This window comes from Balaenoptera ricei, chromosome 19 (assembly GCF_028023285.1).
Source record: "Balaenoptera ricei isolate mBalRic1 chromosome 19, mBalRic1.hap2, whole genome shotgun sequence".
NCBI lineage: Eukaryota > Metazoa > Chordata > Mammalia > Artiodactyla > Balaenopteridae > Balaenoptera > Balaenoptera ricei.
The window spans coordinates 50,912,454-50,935,815 of NC_082657.1; the positions used below are offsets into that span (position 1 = coordinate 50,912,454).

General features: G+C 36.6%; 1 protein-coding gene across 1 annotated transcript in view; it reads right to left on the reverse strand.

The window, feature by feature from the left end:
• Positions 1–23,362, reverse strand: part of GLG1 (golgi glycoprotein 1) — a 155,840-nt gene that overhangs the window by 34,373 nt on the left and 98,105 nt on the right. The window contains exons 3-8 of the mRNA XM_059906177.1: positions 17,423–17,509; positions 13,385–13,600; positions 8,237–8,440; positions 7,263–7,334; positions 5,785–5,968; positions 3,269–3,483 (exon numbers count right to left, since the gene is read on the reverse strand). Of these exons, the coding sequence (XP_059762160.1) occupies positions 3,269–3,483; positions 5,785–5,968; positions 7,263–7,334; positions 8,237–8,440; positions 13,385–13,600; positions 17,423–17,509 (978 nt within the window). The remainder of the gene's footprint in view (positions 1–3,268; positions 3,484–5,784; positions 5,969–7,262; positions 7,335–8,236; positions 8,441–13,384; positions 13,601–17,422; positions 17,510–23,362) is intronic.

Consider the following 23,362-nt stretch of genomic DNA (forward strand, 5'->3'; position numbering starts at 1 on the left):
ATATTACTTATAATTTCCTATATTTCCTTAACTATTTTTTATATAACCAAGAGATAAACCAGAGCTTGTTCATTACAAGTAATACAGAAAAATACTTGTCATTATGCAGTTGAAAATGAGGATATATTCTTTAACATTTACTTTTGCTTGCTCCACACTCTGTCATAGAATAAAGTGAAAGCATGAGAAGATGTGCCTCAGATTCTTTTTTCCTGTCTGAGGAGAAAGCAGTCGGGGCACAGATGAAAAAGCTCTAAATTAAGAATGAGAAAACCTGAGTTCTATTAATAGTTCTGTCTCTGCCAGATACTAGCTTTGAGAACAAAGGCAAGTTGATTAACCTCTAAGTTCCAGTTTCTTTAACTGCAAAGAATTATAAGGAAGAATAATATATAGAAGGTTGTGTAAGCTGCAAAGCATTTTACAGATGTAAAAGATCATTATTACTACAGATGGGTAGCAGATGGTGTTTGGGGTGGGAATCTTAAATAACACAAAGCAAATTTGAAAACTACGGTCCTTCTGGTTGGGGTTCCTTTTGTTCCAAGTTAAAGAATTGGAGCCCTTTTTGTGTCATTGATTTAGCCTCTGTAGGAGCCTTCTCTGATCCTCATACATTTGACCTACAATCCTATAGAGGCTCATATGAAAGCACTGACCCCATCACATACTTGATCAGAGAACAAAGATCAAAAGAAAATCCCAATTCTGTCTCTCCTAAAAGAAGTCAACAATCAAGATAAGAGAAGTATGAAAGATATCTAATATTCTGGGATGGAACTTATTTATACCAATTCTTGGTGCAATTTGGAGAAGCTTCAAAATGCAGTGGTTAGTTAGTAGGAGGATTACTACTACTGTCAAATGACTACCAATTTTAATTTGCTGACAAAGACCAAAATATTTACTTCTTTTTCTGAGGGACATTATAAGCATCATGGGAGTCTGGAAGTTTCTCTAAGAACTTATCAGTTAAATATCCATGACTGACAGGCAAACTCTGAGAATTCTCCATGCATGTACCAGACTGCAGGTTCTAAAAGAAGACAATGAATGCCCTACACATTCTAGGAGGTTAAAGGCTCAAGGGATTACTGCTACTCTGGAATCCAGTGACAGCGGTGTGGGAAATAAACACTAAGTATGTGAACTATTACATGATTATACATCTATTCCTGCCCCGATTGCTTAGGAAAACGTGAGAAAATGCTTCCAAAAAATTAGTCTAGAGAATAGACGGCAGTCTCCTTAGCCTAGGAGAGACTGGGCCCAGATTTGTTCAGCCATAACTGAAAAGAATTTAAGTTCATGATCACAGTGTATTTGGAAGAGTATATACTCATTAAGATAATAATTATTCTTATGCTTCACTATTTATTCGCTTTACTATTTGTTGAGAGATCACTAAATCAAAGCACCACCAGGCAGAGAACAAGGGAAAATTAATGGTCAACCACCGACCAATATGGAAGTCTACTGTATCAAGGAAAGAAACTTTGAAAAGCAAATTATTACAAAACATTCCTCCATTTGACTGAGGATGGATAATGAAGTAGAAGACTAAGGAAAACTTTCTCCCTTTGGATCACCTATCTTCAATTTTTGTGAGTAAAGGCTAAAGACCACAGGTCCGTGAAAAACAAAATGAAGTGTTTATTGCCCACTTAGCTAAACTTAATGTGGACAAAACCACGTATTTTACCTTTTGAGGCTAACCTCTAGGTTTGGAAGCACTTTTCTTTTGGGCACAAAGCATGAGGTGGGTGCTATTTATTTCTCTCTCAACAAGCTAAATTTCAAAAAGCCCTGGAGGTAAACTAGATGCTTCCAAATAAAATCAAACTAATTTCTTTTTTCTGTACACCTTAGTACAAAGTGTAGCCTCAGTAAAAATATAAGTTTATTCCTGACCACCACTCTCCCCTTTGCATGCTGCATTAAGGATGAAATGTCTTGATGTGTTCTTGGTCTGGGGCCCAGGCACACACATTGTCACAGACGTTTCCCAGGACAATCACCAGCAAAGACTGCTCCTGAGGAACTACATCCAGAAGTCTTCCTTCTAGCTAGGCTTGGTGTTCTGGAGAAGAGGCGACATTTGTCTAGTTTTCCCACTACGGGATGTGTACGTTACTGTCCACTCTGGGTCAGGGTGAGTAATAGAAGCTAAGATGAAATTTTACTACAGGTCAAAATTCTATGGAAATTTTGTGTTTCAGACTGTAAAATTCTGATTTTACCTGATTAGCAGGAAAATCAAATTCAATGAAAATATTCAGTTTTTAATAAAGAATGCCAACAACAAAAACAAGAGACTAATGAATTGCAGTTTTCTAAAGTTTCACTTAGGAGAGAACCTCAACCTTCTAATTCAGAGTATAAGGCTACACTCTATCTTCTGTGCTTCCTAAAGGAATGTATAGGAAACCACAGAATTCATTGTACAGGATGCCACTGTTACATTTCGTATTGTAAATTGCTCAAAGACTCTTATTCGGTAAAAAGCAATAAACATGGATAATGGTAATGAAACAGATGCACTCTATCTATTATCATATTTTGTTAAATTATATTATGTACCTGATCTATAGTTACTCAACTGTTTATGAACCTTGGATCAAGAACAACTTTATCTTCTCAAGCAAAGCACGCTAATTTTTTCCAACTATCTTTACAGAACTGACTGTAGAGTTTGGCGGTAGAGAAAGACAGACCCTCCCATGCACAGCTGCCCTTGTCGAACAAGAAAAGATGGTGGGATTTTGAAAACGACATGCTTTCTTGATCCTTCAGGCCAGGAATTCACGCCATGCTGCATATCAGTAGTACGAAGAGAATCCTAGAAAGTTTCAATTCATTTCAGCTCTCTTTCAGCCTCAACTCAATCAAACGTGGTGCGAGAGGCACATTCTCTTTTGCTGGAAGACCTTTTCTGATTTACCAGAACCTGGTTTGCCTTAGTAAATACAATCTAGCCAGATACCTCTTCTTTAAACACTCCAGTAAACAATGCATTTTATCTACTTCTTTAAGTTTACTGTATAGCTCTTTTTATTTATTATGGGCTCAGACTTCTGCTCTGCAGCAAATTCCACGTTTTTACTCTGATATGCCTGAAGAAACAATATTTTGCGTCTAGTTCTTAATACCTAAGGTTCACTGTGATGTCACAAATGATCCAGATAAATAAGCTGGGACAGTGTCAGGAAGAGGCTCCTCGGCTGATAAAATGTAACATTAAAAATGGCAGTGGAAAATCTGTCCTTACCGCTTGCTGGCAGTTCATTCCAAGGTTCCCCTTCTCCCCCCGAACTACTTTCATCAGACAATGCAGGGTTCGCCCTTTTCGATGCAATCCGGAACAGTGGTGTTCAATCTCCCCCCGACAGCTCAGGATGATCTCAGGGCTCAAAGAAAAGTCTTCCATCAACATGCGGCGGTAATCTAACATCTCACCCTGGCACTCACTGCTCACTTGCCGCCCTGTTAGGATTTAAGTCACAACATTATGGATGGTGAGCTACAGGATCAGATATTACCACATATTAAAAGTACAAGTTTTTCCCTAGAATATACCAGTCACACTATTATCTAGACTGAAAAGCAGAGAATTTAGCAAAAGCTTTATCAGCATAAAATGAGTTTAATACTCCAAAGACTAGGGTTTACCTTGTCGGTGTTCTACCTTATACAGAATTTTATACTACTGAACTAGTAATGCATATGTTTTGCCAACAGAAGTCTTATCAATAAGATAACTACTGGGATAAAATTAAAGCCAGGAAAATCCCTACTGGCTTACACCCTTTAAGCTTGTGGAAAAATCTTCACTTCAAATACTCACTACACCTCCCCAACTCTTCTTTGAGCTGTCAATGCCATCTGGGAAAACTTATGAAATTAAAAAAAAAAAACAGCTTTGCTGAGGTATAACTGACATATAATAAAGTACACTTTTAAAACATACAATTGGATAAGTCTGACATATGTATGCATCAATGAAACCATCACCACAATCAAGATATCGAACATATAACCATCAACTCCAAAAGCTTCCACATGTTCCTTTAGAATCCCTCCTTTCCTTTCCTCTCTACCCACTTACCCCATGCCCGCCCAGTCAACCACTGATCTGCTTTCTGTGACTACAGATTATTGTACTAGTTTGCATTTTTCAGAAGTTCATATAAATGGAATGATATGCTATGGACTCTTTTTTTTTTTTGTCTGACTTCTTTCAGATTTTTTGAGATTCAGTCACAAATCAACAGTACATTCCTTTTTACTGCTAAGTAATATGATTCCATTATGTGGCTATACTACAATTTGTTTATCCCTTAAACTGCTGATGGACATTTGGGTTATTTCCAGTTTGGGGCTATTACAAATAAGCTGTTATGAGCATTCATACACAAGAGTTTATATGGATATATGCTTTCATATATCTTGGGTAACCTAGGATTTACACGGCTGGGTCATAAGGTAGATGTACGTGGAACTTTTTAAGAAACTGGCCAACTATTTTCCGAAGGAGAAATTTAAAATTCCCATCAGTAGTGTAGTTCCAGTGCTTTCACATCCTACTAACACTCACATGGTCAGACTTTTTAGTATTAAAAATCTGTATAACTTCTATGAATTATCTGTTCATATCCTTTGGCCATTTATTTGCTGAGTCTTTTTGTGTTTCCTGTTAATTTGCAGTTTAAGGAGATTAACTCTCTATTTTTTAAATACCAAAATTAGATGTTAATGCATACTGTTTTATAATATGCTTTTAGTAGTCAACAATCTCCACCTTTACATTTCAAGAAAATTTCATCAAACACCCAGACCATAATCAAAATTCTCCAATTTCCTCCAAAATGTCCTTTGTTTGCATGAATACCAAACATGCATGGTCTCTGGTTGCTATTCATTGCTTTTACGCTTAGGAGTCTTTCACTACCCAGATATGAGAAAAAAATTCAACAAAAAGTTCTGAGTTTTATTTAACAACTGATCTTTTTCCACTTAACTTTTTAATCACTAGCCAATTGTCCTAGCATCATTCATTTGACAGCTAGGAATTTCATTTTTACATCCTACAGTCCATGTTAAGAAATGTTCTTTCTGAATGACCCTGACCTTTTATACATCCTTCTTAGTTCCTTTATCAGGGATTGACTTTTGGACTGAACAGACCCTGAGTCTGACCTTATAAGGTAATCCTTCCTTCTTTCACTGTTTATTTCTTTATATCAACACTGTTGGAATAATAACAGTACTCATCACTTAGCGTATGTTACGTGCTACGCCAAAAAACCTCATTCGATCCTCACAGGAACTCCTCAACACAGGTAATATATTTTTGTTTTATAGATAAGAAAAATGAGGTTTGGAGAGATTAAGAAACACAAATAATGGTCCCCAGGCAGTTAGTTTGGTGATAGAGGCATCATTTGAAGTCACGTCTCTCTGACCCAAAGCTCATATGCTAAATCATTATGCTTCCCTGACTCTCCTAAAATTGCTGTGTGACATGCATTTTAAAAATTTTAAATTGGATTTGAGAAATATACCTTACTTAAAAAAAGCTGGGATGTAAAGAAAAACAAAATTTAGGGCTGTTGAGTTAAGAGGAAGGGGCTTCAGTAAGACTTAGGGATACCAAGCCTTCAGCCTAGAGTTCTGCTTACAAAGAAAGGCTCCTGAGCCACAAGGTACAAGTGTACTCAAAAGAGCCCACATAGGAGGAAACGAACCAAAAAGGAGTGAAAAAGATAAAAAGAAATTAACTCTTACCTCTATGCACAGCTGACTCCAGACACATCAGAAGGTAGGAGAGCCTGGCTTCCCGGGACCGAGGAAGGTTTTCCACGTTGCACCGGTATTTCTTCAAGTCACTCTTACAGGATTTGGCCAATGAATAACTGACTTTATAATCCTGGGCAATCAGCTTTTGGCGGGTTGTTAGTGCTTCTCGACACTGAGGAAAGCGGGCAGAAAGGGAGCTGTGACCGCTCAGGAGGCTGAGCCGTTCACATGTACCTCTAAGACAAGCAGAGGCTCATGGCCAAGTACAGTAAACAACTGCAGTAGTTACCAAAATGTCTATGTTTAAGTTTGGTTAAAATTGAGCACAAGTGTGTTGAACTAGTGTAACAAGAAGTAGGGGTATATGAGCAGGAAAGCCTGAAATTCTATGGTGAATTGCTGATTGTTGCAACAATAGCAACTGTCCAGAACACATAAATATGTGGTAGATTCTAATACATTAACTTGACAAAGTATTATTTTCCTCTTCAACAATATCCCTAAAGTAAATTTCACCAGCATGAAAGTGGCAACTGACATAACACTCTGGAAGCTCCATTCTATACTTTTTAAATATAATTATTCAATACTAAATGATTTAAGGAAGTGAAATGAGGAACATTTCTTCAGCTGCACAGGAAAGTAAGTGACAGGATAGCAAAGCCAAAAATAACGACTTTCAAAAGTCATGAAAGATTCTTGCATTCATCCAGGGACAGAGAACTAACAGTAACGAGAAAGCTTGATGAGACAGTTGCTGAACAATTAAATTGCTAATTATCTATGAAGCATATTGGTTTGGTTAGTCTAAACTTCTTGAGTACATAGGGATGGCTTCAGTGTAATTCTGATATAAAATTCTCTGATTTTACTCCCCAAACTGATTCCCCATTGGCTTCCCAAAGTCCAGATATCACGAGAAGCTTAATTTTTTTGGTTTAAGTGAAATATGTTTTGGTTTCCTACTAAAAGCCAAGTATCTTACCTCCGAAAAGGACAAGCTGTATCAGTATTTTATATTTTGGTATGAGTTTATAAGAATATTATTTGAAAAAAAAATAATTACATGGGACTGAGTGAACTGATGAGGATGAGTATAATTTTTGTGACTTTCTGTCTGAATTTAAAAAAAAAAAAAATTCCACAAGGACTCAGAGGCAAAGAATATACAAATCAATTTTCACTGCAAAGTAAAGGAGCTGTTACAGTGGAGGATTACTGGACTGAATGTCAATACTATGACATAGTATGAGTGTGTTTCATGTTTGGTAATTGCAATCATTGTTGCTTTTGTTGTGGTCATCCATGTACAATGCTTGGTGTCAGTCGATTTATCTCTTGTAAAAATAAAATACAGTGTGTGTGTGTGTGAAAAAAAAAAAAAAAAAAGAATATTATTTGAGAGGATTTGAGAAAGCTTTTAAGAAAATGAATAAAATGCTGGTTTGTTTCAAAGTAATACTTACTTTTTCACTCATGGATTCTTCAAATTTATGGTTAAAGAGGCACTTATATACTCTGCCTTCACCAGCTTGTGTCTGTAAGATGGAATATAACATCATCATCATCATCACTAGCTAAGTAGTTATGCTGGGCAGTATCCACAATCTTACAAAGAACTTTGTTAAATTATTATAATGATGACTACCTTTGAACACATGGCTCAGTCATTTATAAAATTTAGTAGCCTTTGAAAGAAAATAATGATTGCAGTGAAGATGAAAAAAAATTTCCCATGGTATTTGAATACACTGTCATGTGTTCCCAGACATACTGTTAATTAGGAAACCAAGAGAAGCGTCAATGAGTCTCTCTTCTTACAACTTTATGCTAGAGTCAGTAAAACTCTAGCATTGGCTCTGATCAGTGGTTCTGATAGTTAAAGCTATTAATTCAAAACAGCAGGCAGAGTAGGAGTGTACACAAGTCACACTCAGTCCTTTGTGGTAAAGATGGAGATTATTTCTGCCTAAAGGGTTGGAAAGTTGTTCTACAGGGTACGCAGGTAGTAACCAAGGATTTGGTTTTAAAAGTTAGCCACCTGCTGCTTCCTTTGTGTTAGCCAAAACTAGTTAAATATAAATACGTAATATGGCCAAGTTTTAGCCATGGAATATATGTGAAATGGGATTCCCTGGTAAGATAGGATTCCTATATATAAAACAGATTTCCAAGAACTGTAATTGAGAAGTGAGATAGAGTAGAAAAAACAACGTATGGAGACTGTTCGAAGCCAAGTGTTAACTAGATGTTACCTCAAGGCTGAGCAGCCGTATCCAATACCCAGATAACTTTCTGTTATCCTGGGATCAACTCCACCTTCCATTTCAGTGACTTTTCTACATGTGACAGCTTGTGTTGGTTTAATTTTGGAATCGAGTATAAAAAAATATTTAGGAAGAAAAGGAAGCAAAGAAGAACAGTTTCTGAGCTGACTCACATTTTCACAAAAACGTTCCCGATCATCTCGGCAGGCAAAATATAAATGCCGGTCTAAGTGAAAGTCATCTGAGGACAGCTCAGCCACCCGGAGAATGGCTTTCTTGCAGAGTTCAGAGACTTGAATCTTGGGATCTCTTTCTTCTGCTTCCTTCACCAGGCCTTTCTCCAAGCATGATACCACCTCACCCTGTGAATGTGCATCCTAAAACAGCAAGGATACTAACATTTAAAAACTCTCACCACCATGAGCATCAAATAAACATCATTTGGTTAAAAACAAAAAACCAAAAAAACCAACTCAACACACAATAGTTTATCAATGTTCTATTGAGAAATAGGGTGAGAACCAACCACATTGTGGAAGTTACAGAAAATGCCCTCGATAATCTTTGGTAAGAATGTAATAGTTGCAAGCTATAAATGAAAATACAGATCCTGGGAAATTTAAGTCAGTTTAGTTTGCACTAGAAACAAGAACCTGACTTTTCAGAGTTTAAAATGTCAGAAAATTTTAAAGAAATTACATCAGCCCAATGTGGTGATCATAGTTCATGTCAATATTGATAGAACACTGCAGAAATATCTGTTAATTTACCTCTAAGGGCTAGGTATTTCTCAAATAATAGTGCTTTAGTCAAGTTTAAAAAATAACAACAAACCTCAAAATTCATTGAGAAAACATGTTATAGAGACCTTCTTTCTCTTTTTTCTATTTTATACTGTCCGCAAAGACCCCACTCTTTAGTGTAATGTTCACTTTGATGTTCTGGATTTATCTTAATATGATTTAACAAGATTACCACCATTTACACAAACTGCTTTTGAGAGCTTTCCTAAAACCATCCAATTATCTTTAATTGTACATTGCATCTACCCCGTAGCAACCACAAGCACTCATTCATTCAAAATATGAAAAATTTCCCCTAAACATTTTCTATTTAAGACCCCTAATCTTCTATATTCAGAAGATATGCTTCAAAAACTTGAGAGGTATATCCATAGATGTACCAAACCAAAGCAGCAGAAAATTCAGTGTTATCATTTTACTGACACACACACACACACGCGCGTGTATATAAAATCTCGTTATAGTAAAATACCATGTTTATGAGATCATCTGTACATAAGACTCCTAAAACTAGGTAGGGAAATATCTATTTTACTAAAATTTCAATTCAACAAAAAATGTATATAGTTTTTTTCCATTTTGTTGTAATAGGGTTTGTTCCACAGCACATTAATTTCCAAGTATTTTCATGAAAATTTTCATGTTCTCTCTTAATATACCTATGAAAAGGGGCTACGAGCTGTGATACCTATTGTGCAGCTGAGTAAACAGAGGCCTAGAGGAGTTTATCAACTCGTCCAAGCTGCAGAACATAAGGCACCTAGCTAACAGTCCACCATTTATTTTTTTAGGCCTTGGAGTGCTATGAAACTCCTACAGTTTGTATGTGGGTTTTGTATATTTTTCCTGAGGAAAGTTCATAGCTTTCATTAAATTCCAAAAGGTTTTCTGATCCAAAAAAGATCAGGAAGCACACTATACCAGCAGATTCTCATGCCTTCCTATTTTCTATCTGTACCTCAAACTTTCTCACTAGCTTTATGATTCCATCCAATGCTTAGAAACCTGAGATAAGCAAAAAGTTTTTTTAAAGAGTAATTCTGAAGGGAGAAAAAACTCTGAAGGACAAGTGACAAAAAGATAAGGACAGAGAGAAGAGTGGACACAAACCCCAGAAATTCAGAGTAAAGCTTATTTTTTCTTCCTAATTTATGAGTGACACTAAAATTTGTCTGACTTTGGCCCACTTAGAAAAGCCCTACCCATTTCCACTTCCCAAAGGAAAAACAAACCTGTGGTAACAAAGATTTGGAAACATATCAGTCACTTACTATTTACAGTTTACAACAGATTATTATAAACATGTTTTGTTAATGAAATAATATCTTATACCAAATTTTAGTAGCTCATAATAACTTACTGAGAGGTTGCTAGCAATTAGGTCGTAATCATATAAAAAAGGTTGAAAATAGTAGCATGATAGCCAACTCACGATTTAGACTTACCCTTTAGTTCTGACATCATAGGGTAAAGAAATGATTTCCCTGTAATGAGTCTAAGTGTTTCCCTGTATACTTAGGGTTTACAACTGTTTAAATGCACCAGCACCATGGTTTGAGACCCTCTAAGGAATCTGAGATGTAATTTTAATTATAGCAATTGTAGCACCACATATTAGTATTGAGCCATAACATCACCTCCATTAGATGTTTTCATTTATCATAACTTTAGATAATTTTTTCTAATAAAGATATTTCAGGAATTCTTCTCAGTTTCCCAGAGTCTCTGAGCTTTTCAGTTCAGCCCATTTGAGTTATACAACTGAAATGTATGCAAATATTTGACAAAGAAGACTGTAGGGTTATTACTGAATATGAATGAAAGCAAGGGACTGTATAGCAGCACATTACCTACAAGAAAATGAAATTACTTAGGGTTAGGTTTTAAAAAGTTATTAATATGCAGGCTTGACATATGAATAACAAATGATACTGTAAATGGACTTACTTACAATGAATTTTTAAAATTCTATTGTGGTGAGACAAATGTCTGTCTTAAAACTATTACTAGTGTCCCAATCAGTTTTTAGCAGTTCAATAAGTAATATTTTTTCTTCTCCATACACCTTGTCCTTTTTAAAAATTTTTTTGAAAGACCAGAGAAGGATAACACTAATCACAAAAAGGTGGGCAAGAACTCAGCTTTCATCTCTGCTATTAACCATCCTCCATTTCAACATTTGTAATGTCTTCTGTGATCTACCTCTATAGGTAAAGAGAGAAAAAGAATGTCTGAACTACTCAAAGTAGTTGGTTAAAAGCAGGAAAGAATAAAATGATAAAACTAGTGTGTGAAAAGTATAAAAGTAGTAATAATGTGGGGCACTTGTCCGCAACTAAGTTCCTGTTATGCCACATCCTGCTTTCTCTTCAAATGATATAAATTATTTACATTTACTTTTGGAGATCTGCCTTTCCATTTTAAAAATATTTATTTATAAAATTCCAAAGGTTTTATTAAATATATAGTCTTTGTTCTAAAAATTTACATACATTAACATTCTGAAAAAATCATTATAGTTCTGAAATTATGACATTTATATGTTCATACAGAGGCAGGGTATAAACAGATTAACCATGACGCCTCTCCTCTGACCTCTGGAGGTGAGTTCAAAGCTAGTCACAGAGGAGTTTGCAAGCTTCAGGGCAACAAATTTAAAACTGACGAGTGCGTTCTCTTCTGCGGTCAGAAGCTGACTTTATAAATTCTCAGGATAATTTTCAAAACTAAATAACTTGGCTTCAGAGAAGGAAACTATAGTTAGAAAAAGGCAAAGAAGGGCTGAGGACAGACTGCTATCGTTTTTAAACTTGGCTGTAGCAATAGGGTGGATTACATACAAAGGAACATGCTTTTTCAGAAGTGCAGGCATGAGTCATTCTAGGGTGCTAGGGTGGGGGTCTGGAGTAAAAAGAAATTCATCTAACTGGTAGGTACAGCCAAAGATGAAAATGACAAAAATGTGCATTTGGATGGTCCATGGAAGCATTTTTGTTATTTTAACTAAGCTGAAAAATCAATCCTCACTGTCACATCTTTGGGCTCTGGCACTATTATATTCTGCCATGGTTCAAGTCAGTGCAGACTTAGTAACTTGTACACGCAGCTGAAAGCAGGTTTTACACTGACAATTCAGATTGCTAGTGGGAAGCTAACCAGTGATTATCTTGGTGGGCAACAGGGAAGAACTACTACAAAGAGAGGTGAATTGTAATGGTCTGCTCTACAGCACGGATCACTAACCACAAAAATGAAAATGTGTCATCATTGATTCCTGAAAAGTGTGTCTGTAACACTTCTATGAAGATTTTTAAGAGTGAGGTTTGGAACGGAATATAACCCTCAACACCCTAAATAAAGTCAGAGGCGCTTCCTGAATTATCAGGGTGACTTAAATGCTTTTGTGCCATTTCTACAGTGTGCTGGGAAAGTGAAGAATCACCCTCCTTTATTAAAACTGGCCTTTCATTAGCTGCCTGAAAGCTGTATGCCAGTTCACAGTGCTCTCAAGACCGACCCAGAGGTTCCCTGTGAAAGGGCGAGCCCTGTGCTGGTATGAAGCAAAGGGTATTTGGTGACAGCCAGACAATAACCAGCACTCAAACCTTCATTTGAACTGGTGTGTGCAGTTCCAGAATTCTAACACCACGCCCCCCAGTTGGGGACGGAAGCTTGCAAGTCACAGTGCTCTGAACAAACAGAGGGCAAAGGCACAAATGGATTTTGCTTTCTCTCGTACTTCCTAAACAGCAGATTAATGAGCAGCAGCAATTAACAGCTGATGCCATACACAGGTCTCAGACTACCTCTCCCACTGGCATCTGCTACTTCTCAGGAGTTCTTTCATTTTTGCTAAGCAAACAAATTCAGCATAAACCTGGCTGAACCTCCATTGTGACCCTCCGGACAACAGACTATTAAGGACAAAAATAAGATCAGATATAATTAAGGAAGAAGAAGCTAGGTAGTTATTTTCTTTCCTGCCTTTACTAAAACTAGTTCTCCTGAGATGAACATAACATATATCACATTTACAGAGTAGCTTTCTTCTGAGAAGCTAAAAGTACCTTCCATGTTTTAAAATTTTCTAATTTTTATATACGTTATCTTCTTTTATACTGGTGTGCTTACTAAGTAATTTTTTTTATGGCAACAGTGAGGTATATGCAAAGAAAGGTTAGAGAACTTGAGTCTCTCCTAATCCAACTACTTTTCCCACAGGACTACAGAATACTTTTCTAGAGGAACGTTATAAGTAACCAGCAGCTGGTTTTGCATTTTGAAGCTAACACTAATCTTAGCAGATATTAATTCCTCTACTCCCCCATACAGTATTGAAACAATTTGTTACAAACAGATGAAGTGCACCCACAGGCCAACTAGCCTTAGATATTGGGGCTGTCTGGACCTCAACTTTAAGTCTACCTCCAGCCCTAAATTTTTTCCATGCCAGTCATACAAAGCTTTTCATTCATCGAGTCTGTAAGACCCCTTTGGTGAAGGCAGTGTAGTAGATACCTTTTCTCCAAGCCGAATGCTCCCACATTTCAGAATGTTGATGTCATTTTTACAGTCATCCATGAAGCCACAGATTAGACGGTAATCACTGAAAATGATGGCTGTCATCTTGGTGATGTATTGGTGACACTGGTACTCAGTGATGTTGCCTCGGTGATCCACCAAGCAGGAAACCAAGTAACCTTTTCCAACTGGTTCATCAGCACACTCTTTGATCTGCTCAAAGGAAAGTGGCTGTTTTACACAAGTATTCTATTCTCTTACCAAACAACTTTTACAAAAGAGAGAATGATATTTTCTTGTTTCTTCTTCCGCGGGAGAAAAAGGAAAACACTTAGAAATGCTTGTGTTTTAAAGAAAATAGTGTGCCATGCCTATTCAGATCGTTGCACCTTCTAGGAAACACCTGATTAATATGCTTTGCAAGAAAATACATACATATACAAATGCTTAGGTAGAACCCATGTTTAAATGGCGTAAAAAGAGCTTTTTAAAAATTTTCAGCTTTGTTGAGAAAATTTATTAAAATGTATTTATTGAAAAGAGCTTTTGACAGCTCTTTTTATAATGATTCTACTGAGAAGTCCCTTTATCCATGCAAAGAACACAATGGACAGTGAGAAGATTAGTCTAAGGAACAGGTCTGAAAAACAGGTGCAGAACTAAAGTCTAGTTGCATATCCCAAGCCAAGCTACACAGCAAACTATTAATGTTAGGTAAACCTAATGACCAAGGGGAGGGAGGGAGGAAGGCATACTATTACCTCTTGACATGACATTAACGTATTCTGAATTAACTATGGATTTGGACATATGTTTTGAACCTAGCAGAATCCCAGCTTTAACACTGTGGTCTAGAACAGAAATATGTTTAAATATGATGTTTAGGGACTTCCCTGGTGGCGCAGTGGTTAAGAATCTGCCTGCCAATGCAGGGAACATGCGTTCCAGCCCTGGTCCAGGAAGATCCCACATGCCGCAGAGCAACTAAGCCCGTGTGCCACAACTACCGAGCCTGCGCTCCAGAGCCCGCAAACCACAACTACTGAAGCCCGCGCGCCTAGAGCTCGTGCTCCACAACGAGAAGCCACCGCAATGAGAAGCCCGCGCACCGCAACAAAGAGTAGCTCCCACTCGCCGCAACTAGAGAAAGCCCGCGCGCAGCAACAAAGACCCAATGCAGCCAAAAATAAATAATAAATAAATCAATTTATTAAAAAAACATGATGTTCAGTGCAGTCTGGCAAGAAGTTTGGGAAGGGGGAAGGCCATTGCAAGTGTAATCTGGGTGGTTTAGACATATGATCTAGTGGATCAAGCACAGCGTGACTCCACATGGGTAGTGTTCCCGCAAAGTACACATAAAATCACAAGTGCTAATGAAGGAAAATAGCCCCAAAATGTTGAAATTCAGGCATAAAAAAGTGAAATCTACTTACAGGGTTTTAAGCTTGAATTATAAAGCAGAGAAGGTTGTTTGGAAAAAGCCTGTTGCATTTGGAGCAATTAAAAAAAAAACAAAAGTGGCAGTTTTGACAAGAGGAAGGAGCCAAATGTAAATGTCTGTTTCCAATATAAATGAGAAGGGAATATTTTACTGGTTTTTTTGAAACCAATGGAGACCATTCTCTACTATTACACCACCTATGGTAAACATGTACACTTGATAAGACAAATACAATCTCCTTTTCCAAAAGGTGCTAGGTGAAGGACATACCACATACTAATTGTCCTATAGGCCGGTGGGTCTCTTCATGTCTGACCCCAGGATTAAATCCAGAGCAAGTCAAAGACTCAGTTCAAGAGAGGAAATTGTGTTTACTTTTAAAGAAGCAAACCTGGAAATTTAAATAGCCTCACACTGGTTTCAAGAGGCAGCAGAGATCTTCAACAGTCAACAAGCTGAATGCAACGTTTTCAGCTTAACCTTGAGCTCTTTTTTTTGGGTGATGCCTAGAGAGAGGGCCGTGAATGTATTTCCAAGAAAAGGGTTTTTTGTTTGTTTGTTTGTGATTTTTTTAAAGCAAAACAGAGGTAAGTTTCAACAGTGAAAGGAGAAATAGCTGCTTGAAAATCTCAGCATTTATAATTCAACCACTGGAAAAACCCTGCATAAAAAACACAGGACTAGTGGCAGACACCTGGGTTTTAAAACAATGAAGTAGAAGTATTCATATAGGCTCTAATACTGGGCAATCAATGGTTTAAAACTCTGAAGAAAGACCAAGAGACATTTTGAATTGGAGCCTCAATAAGAAATTAAATGTATATTTAGCTTCAATCACCTGAGATTTTACTGAAACACCTATTTGTTCACCACCAATTACAACCAGATGTAGTGTTTGAATTAAGTGTATGCTTTTCTTCAACCACTCTATTGGAGAGAAGTTTAATACAATAAAAGAAATTTCTAAGATTAACAGCAAAAAACAGCATTAAATCGTCAACATATTTACGAATGGGTGTAAACTCTGAAGTGGCTGGGGAGCAGATTCTTAAGGTGCCATTATAAAATGCTATAGTCACTCTATTTTTGACATGAGGCAGGAGAAAAGCAAGCGATATTTGACTCAATCATGGAGAGTAAATAAAAAGTTTGGTTGGCAGTCTTCAGTATTCTTATGATGTTGTTTTCCTCCTTGGAAGGATTCCAAAATTAAGAAAGAAGAGGGAGATGCAGAATAAAATGTTTTGTTGGCAACTATGTTTTTCCTGATATTTAATTTTCTTGACTCCAGAATAATCTCCCTCTAGGGAGGGAGAAGTGTCCCTGTTACATTAATCTTTTATAAAACCACAACACCCCAAAAGGTTACAAGAGGGCCATAACATAACATATACATTACAAGGAAGCCAGTTTCATTTTATAAATAGATGGATAAAACCAGCAAAGGGGGAGATTATTCTGATGAATCTGCATATTCTATGAGCTAAATTTCCACATGGCACTCAAACTGGTATGTACATGAGTCACATTGGGAGTTTGAGGTGCATAATACTGAACCTAGAAGCTGAAGATCAATGTTTTAAAATAAGGTATTCTATTCTGAAGCCCCAACGCATATGAAGAAGGGTCACTGCTTTAAAAGAATAACGCATATCTGATTCAGTAGTAGAAAGTTTGAGGAAGAAAACAGGTTCCACAAGATCCCATAATGACGAAAGTTAGGAACACAAGCTGAGGACTTATCTGGTTGGAGTAGAGTCTTCCGTAAGACCTCAGGAGAAAATGGTCCTGAATTAAGTCATCAATAGGGTAGTTTGGGGACAAATCTATATGATGTAAGATCTGTGATTATTAACTTTGAGGTAAAAAAATAGCAACTATTTTCTTTGTGATTCTTTCAGTATGAAGAAATCCCCAGCTTCATGGAATTTCTATCACTAATTCTAAAAAATAAAATAAATTAAAATAAAAATTCCAATACCACAATTTTCACTAATATTATTTGATATTTACACTGAGCCAAGAGAAATGATTGAAAAATATCACCAATTAGCATCCATATAATGTTATACATTTTTAGTAATTATTTTTATTTTTGTTTTTATACTCAATATCCATTTATAACAATATATACAATCTTTTTACAAACCTTTTTAATGCTAACTCCTATTATTTGAAGCATATGCCCTGTGGTTCAACTGGTCCAAGTGCATAGCCAAAACACTTAGGAATGTTTATCAGCCTCCTGGGGAAACCATTCTGATACGCCTCAGTCATAAGCAGATTGTACAATGTGTGAGAGCACTGACTGATGACAGAAGTGATTGTATTCTCCGTTTGGGGACAAAAAGAGCCTGATTTCCAACTTGTCTGAATCAACAGCATCCTACTGTAAGTGTAGGTGAACGTTAAGAAAAAGAAGTCTAATTACACCCCTTTAGCCTATCTCTGAGCCAAGACATACGTTAATTCCAAGAAAAGTAAAGTAACTGAATCAGTCATTCCTCCCTTAATGACTGGTTTGGTCAACAGATGTAATTTTTGCTTCTAAGTCATTAAATATCCACAAAATTCTTTCTTTCACAACCTACCTCTGATATGGTAGTCTTGCAAACCTCTCTGGCCACAGATTCAAATTTGGGATCTGTAGTTAGGTTCAGCTTATAATTCCATAACAACTAGGTATAAGAGAGAAACAAAACAAAAAAAACAAAAAAACTCCAGTTAGAATAGTATGAAATTTAACATCAGTGGTTACTATAAATGATAAAATTTCATTATACAGAGTCAGATAAAACATATTCACACTTCAGTTAACAAACAAAAAGATAAAATGTCACTGTATTTACAGATAAAAGGAAAAAATGTGCAGACAAAATAAAACACTACCATTCGGACATACACTCTTCTCTATTTTTACTTAAGGACAAATTTTTTTTTAAGTCAGGAAAAAAATTAAAATGAAAATTCCTGACAAGGGTTTCAGAGAAAATATAAATAGGTTGTATATGCAAAATTCTTAAATCAAAAAGTCTAACCCAGAAGCTCAAGAATTGGTAGGTTTAGTTGCAGATTTCACAATCAACAGTGCTTTTCACTGAAGGAGTGAAGGAGTGTTGTCCAGAGTCTAGTTTCCTGACACATCTTTCTTTATTCCTCTAAAACCCTCAACTTGACATATACACGATAAGGTCTATTTTACACAACTGTTTTAACATGTCTTAAGCTATGAAATCTCTAAAGCCATTACTATTCATGGGCGAGGGCTGAATATTACTTTATTTTTGCAGCTTCAGTTAAAAAATTTCAATACATGATTCAATTTCTGAAAAGTAGCAAAAATGAGCTCTTAAACTCTGCTCAGATGGAGCGACAGAGCAGGAGCTTTGTATGACGTAGAACATGAAGAGGTTTGGGGGGTGGAGGGGCAGTTCACAAGCCTTTCTTTCAGACGGCTGCACTCCAAGACTAAAGAATACAATCACTCATTCACTGATTCATTCAAACATCTGCTTAGCACTTCTTATGATGTACCACACACAGTCTAATCTCAAGGGCTTCATAGGTTATTACAGGAAACAGAAGCAAATGTTTGAGCACACACTGTGTTAGGAACTGGGGGTTAAAGCAGGAGGAGAAAGACAAACACTGTCCAGTGGTGGCTATGGTAATAGCAGGTAATGTGTATTTGGTTAACGGCATCACAAGGTGCCACAGCAGTACAGGGGAGGAGTACCCCACACTGCACCAGGGGGTTTGGTCAGGGAAGGTTTACCAGAGAAAGTGCTATCTATGATGAAATCTGAAAAATTAGTAGCAGTTAGCCATATTAAAAAGGGTAAGAAGACTGTTTTAAGTAAATAAAGCAGCATGCGTGGAAGCTCACTGGAATGGGAAGCAGGGCATGTTAGACGAACTGAAAGTCCAATGGAGGATTGACTCTGGAGACACAGGCCAGGACCAGATCATAAAGCCCTTATAAGTCATGTCTGAACTTTAACCCAAGAGTAATGGGGAGTCACTAAAAGGGAAATAAGGGAGTGACATGACCAGATTTGCTTTTTAGAAGTAGAACAGAAGCTAATATAAAGTGCATTAGGAACAACACAGAAACAGGCAGTAAATTCCACGTAAGAGTGAAGAAGATTTTGTGAAGATATAAAATATAAAGGATGAGTAGGATTTCTTCTCCTCCCTCCTCAAAAACAAAAAACAAAGAAAAGCAGTAAAAAACTCTAATCGTCCAACTATCATCAATAAGTGAGTTTTTAGAAAAAGGGGTAAGAATCTGGCTACTATCTATAATGAAAGTTTTAAGAGGATGGGACTTTTGCCTTGTTTACTACTATATGCCCAGTGCCTAGAAGAGCGCATGCAACACACAGGCATTGATAAATATTTGTTGAAAAGATCAACAAAAGAACAAATCTATACCATGATAAGTTCAACCAATAGTACATATAAGGCCAAACTGAGAATAGATATAGGAGAAGCTTAGTTCTAACTGAAGGCATCTTAGGCCTCCTGGCTCCTCAGAAGTATATCCCATGATTCAAAAGATGTGGTTAGAACTGGACAAATACATTTTAGTATTTATCTATCTACTACCATCTATCTAAGTCAGTGCTACATGGTAATTAAATGTTATATTTTAAAATTAAAGCAACACATTCTGATTCTATATGTATATTAAACCAAAGACAGATTAAAAATGTCCTCCTTATTGAGTGACTTGCAGCTGACCCAATGCCATTTCTTCCATGTAAAAAAAAAAAAAAAAGAAAAAGAAAGGAAGAGAAAGAAAGAAAGAAAGAGAAAATGCAAGAAAGAAAAAAGTTGTCTGGTACTTAGAGTTGGAGTGAACAGCAACAAATGTCAAAAAAAAAAAAATACAAACCACAGAGTATTTCCTTACTTTATCTAATGCAAACTCAGATGTCCTATGATTGGGCTAGAAACAGATTTTCTGACAAAAACCATTTAGATAATCATTTAGATCTTTTGAATGTCTTTAACTTTTAATTTGGAACCTTATTTGTTCTGATAATAGGTGTAAATTTCCTTACGAACAGGACTCCTCCCAGATAACTATGATACTATTGTCTAATGCTAAATATTCTACCTCTCATCTTTTTTTCACATTTTCAGTTATAATTCACATACCATAAAATTCACGATTTTAAAGTGTACAATTCAGTGTTTTTTTAGTATATGGTTGACACTTGAACAACAGCCACATTAGGGGCACCAACCCTCTGTGAAGTTGAAAATCTGAGTATAATTTATAGGGGCCCCTCTGCATCCACAGTTCCCCGTGCTCAGATTCCTGCAGTACTGCAGTATTTACTACTGAAAAAAAACCTGTGTATAAGTGGACCCGTGCAGCTCAAACCTGTGTCGTTCGTGGGTCAACTGTACTCACAAGGGTGCACAACCATCACCACCTTATAATTCAAGAACCTTCTCATCGCCCCAGCACAAACCCCATGCCTGTTCTACCACCCCCCATCCTCCCTACTCCCATCCTTTGCAACCATTAATCTACTTTCTGGTCTTTCACTTTTAATATGACTTATTAATGCATTATTATTCTCTTTCAGGAATATAGGTAAAAAGGGAATTCAACATAGGTTGCCACAAGTACATTTTCCTCTAGAAAAGAGATAAACACACATTACACTTGATTACTGAGAGCTGATTATTTACAGCATATTTGATAAGTGTCCTTTCCTCTGAGAGGCTATAATCAACTAAGAAAAATAACTGCAATTTGACAATAAATACTATTGGTTAGCATGATGTATTTCAGCTTCAATTTCCTTAACTTTAAGAGTCTCATCTTTCAATCCATCTACGCACCCATCTCCCTCCCCCAAATATGTACTGAGTAACTGCTATAATCTGAGTATCGTGTTAGGCGACAAAGTTGAGAAAGCTGGAAGTAAAAAAAAAAAAAAAAAGCCACTGTCTCAGTACTCAAGAAGCTCCACCACAGGAAACAAAAGGAAGAGTCAGAATGGGAAGAAAATAAGCAATAAAAACACAGTGTGATAAATGTGGTAACAGAAGCATGCAGAAGATATTATGGGAATACAAGGAAAGAACATATCACAGTGATTGTAGAGGAGGGATAGGTGAGGCTGGTAGTGGTCAAGTTATACTGGGCCAGGAGTAAGAAGGAATTTTGTCAGATGAACTGAGGAAGACTGGGGTTCTAGGACTGCAAGGGTAGAAAGGACAGAAAGAATAATGATAACTTCTGGGAATCCCATAGTTCAGAATGGCTGGAGTTGAGGGTATGAAAGATCAGGGGAGAAGGGGTGTTAGATCACACTGAGTATTATAGCTCATATGAAAGAATCTGGATTTTATCTTAAAGGAAATGAGAGGCTAATGGATAATTTTAATCAGAGAACTCAAAAGATGAACTCTGGTTGTATAGAGAAGGGCTACACAGAGGGGGTTAGTAGGCCAGTTAAAAGGCAAGAGTTTTTGGATGGGAGAAGATGGGATATATTTGAGGTATTTATTTAGAATAATGACAAGATTTGGGTGTGGGGAGTGAAGGAAAATTCTTTTTTTTAATTTTTATTTTTATTGGAGTATAGCTGACTTACAGTGTTGTGTTAGTTTCAGGTACAGAACAAAGTGAATCTGTTATACATATACATATATCTACTCTTTTTTAGATTCTTTTCCCATATAGGCCATTACAGAGAATTGAGTAGAGTTCCCTGAGCTATACAGTAGGTCCTTATTAGTTATCTATTTTATATATAGTAGTGTGTATATGTCAATCCCAATATTCCAATCTATCCCTCTCCCCTGCCTTACCCCCTGGTAACCAGAAGTTTGTTTTCTACATCTGTAACTCTATTTCTTTCTTGTACGTAAGTTCATTTGTACCCTTTTTTTAAAGATTCCACATATAAGCAATATCATATGATATTTGTCTTTCTCTGTCTGACTTATGAAGGAAAATCCTTCCTTCACAGTCAAGCTCCTTGAAAGTATAGTCTAAGTTTATTTAATCTACTTACTCTTCCATTCATCCTTAAAATTTTTTAAATCAAAGCTGTCTGTTTAGTTAAATAGTCAAAGGTAGTCAATCTAAACAAACAAGCAGTCCCCCACAAAGTCCCTTTCTAAAGTCCTACCCATTACCCAGAGACAATTCTTTTAGCTTTTTCTTATGGTGATTACCTCCATACTTTTAAGGTACTTAAATTGCTATTTCTTGACCTGTTAGCTTTAGATACTGTATAATAGCTTTATACTATAGAAGGTAAGGAATGAACTCTTATACCCTCTTCCTGATCCCAATCCTCCCAATATAGTTAAGTCATCATGTCATTAGATACTCAGTATTTACGTTATTGATTATGTAAAAATACTATATATATAATGAGCCATATAGAATATTATATTTCTTTCAATTTTTAGTTTGTCATATAGTTAACAGTCATTTATTTCATAAGCTTATTTTCGATATGCCCATTACTAATTAATCCCCCATCTCTTCACTGGAAAAGCAAATCTCTCAAAATGTTCAAATGCTTCAATGATCTCTCAGGTGAGACATTCCTCTTGGAGTCTTCCATCTTCCTGCTTCAGTCAGGACTGGCTGCCATCGAAGCCTCTGCACAGGTGTCATCCTTCACCAGCATCCTGGGAATTCCTTTGCTTTTTCTTAGGCTGATGCACTAATTACTGGGTTCTTTAATTTTCTTTGTCTTGCTGTATTCCCTCATTTTGGCGAAGCACATCCTCTAGTAGCTTTATGAGAAAACATGTATGGGTAGTAAATGTCTTGAAAAATTTTATGTATGAAATGTCTATTTTGTATTATCTTGACTAAATATAATTTTTCCTCAGAATTTTAAAGGCACTGGTCTACTCTCTTCTAGTTTCCAGTAATGCTAATGAGAAGTATCATATTATTCAAACTCCCAGTACCTTAACTATTATTTTTTTCTCTGAAAGCTTTTGAGATCTTTTATTTACTCCCAGGGTTCTTTTCAGAACCCTAAAATTGGTTTGGGTTATCTTTCCATCCATGGTGTGAGGCACTCATGGGCACTTTTGATCTAGAAACTCATCCTTCAGTTCTTGGAAATTTTCTCGTATTTTTCATTCAAGTTTTTTCTTTTTTTTTGGAGTGGCTAATATATACCAGGCACCACTCAAGACAGATGTGAGCAAAGAAGGGCAAAATCCTTGCCCTCAAGTAGTTTACATTGTATGAAGGAGAGAAAGATAATATGCAAATGATCAAATAAATAGATCAGGTATTGAATGCTATAAAGAAAATTAAGCTAGTATAAAAGAACTGAAGTGACGGGTGAGGGGTGCTTTAATAGAGGGGGACAAGGAAAATGAATATCCTGAAAAGGTGACTGTTCCATGATGAACAGCAAATGCACATTCTGTGAATATCTGAGGGATAGTGAGGAGGCTGCTTGTGGCCTAAGTAGAGTTAGCAAGGCGGACAGTGGTAGAAGAGGCCAAGGAGCAGGTCTCTGCTCTCTGCA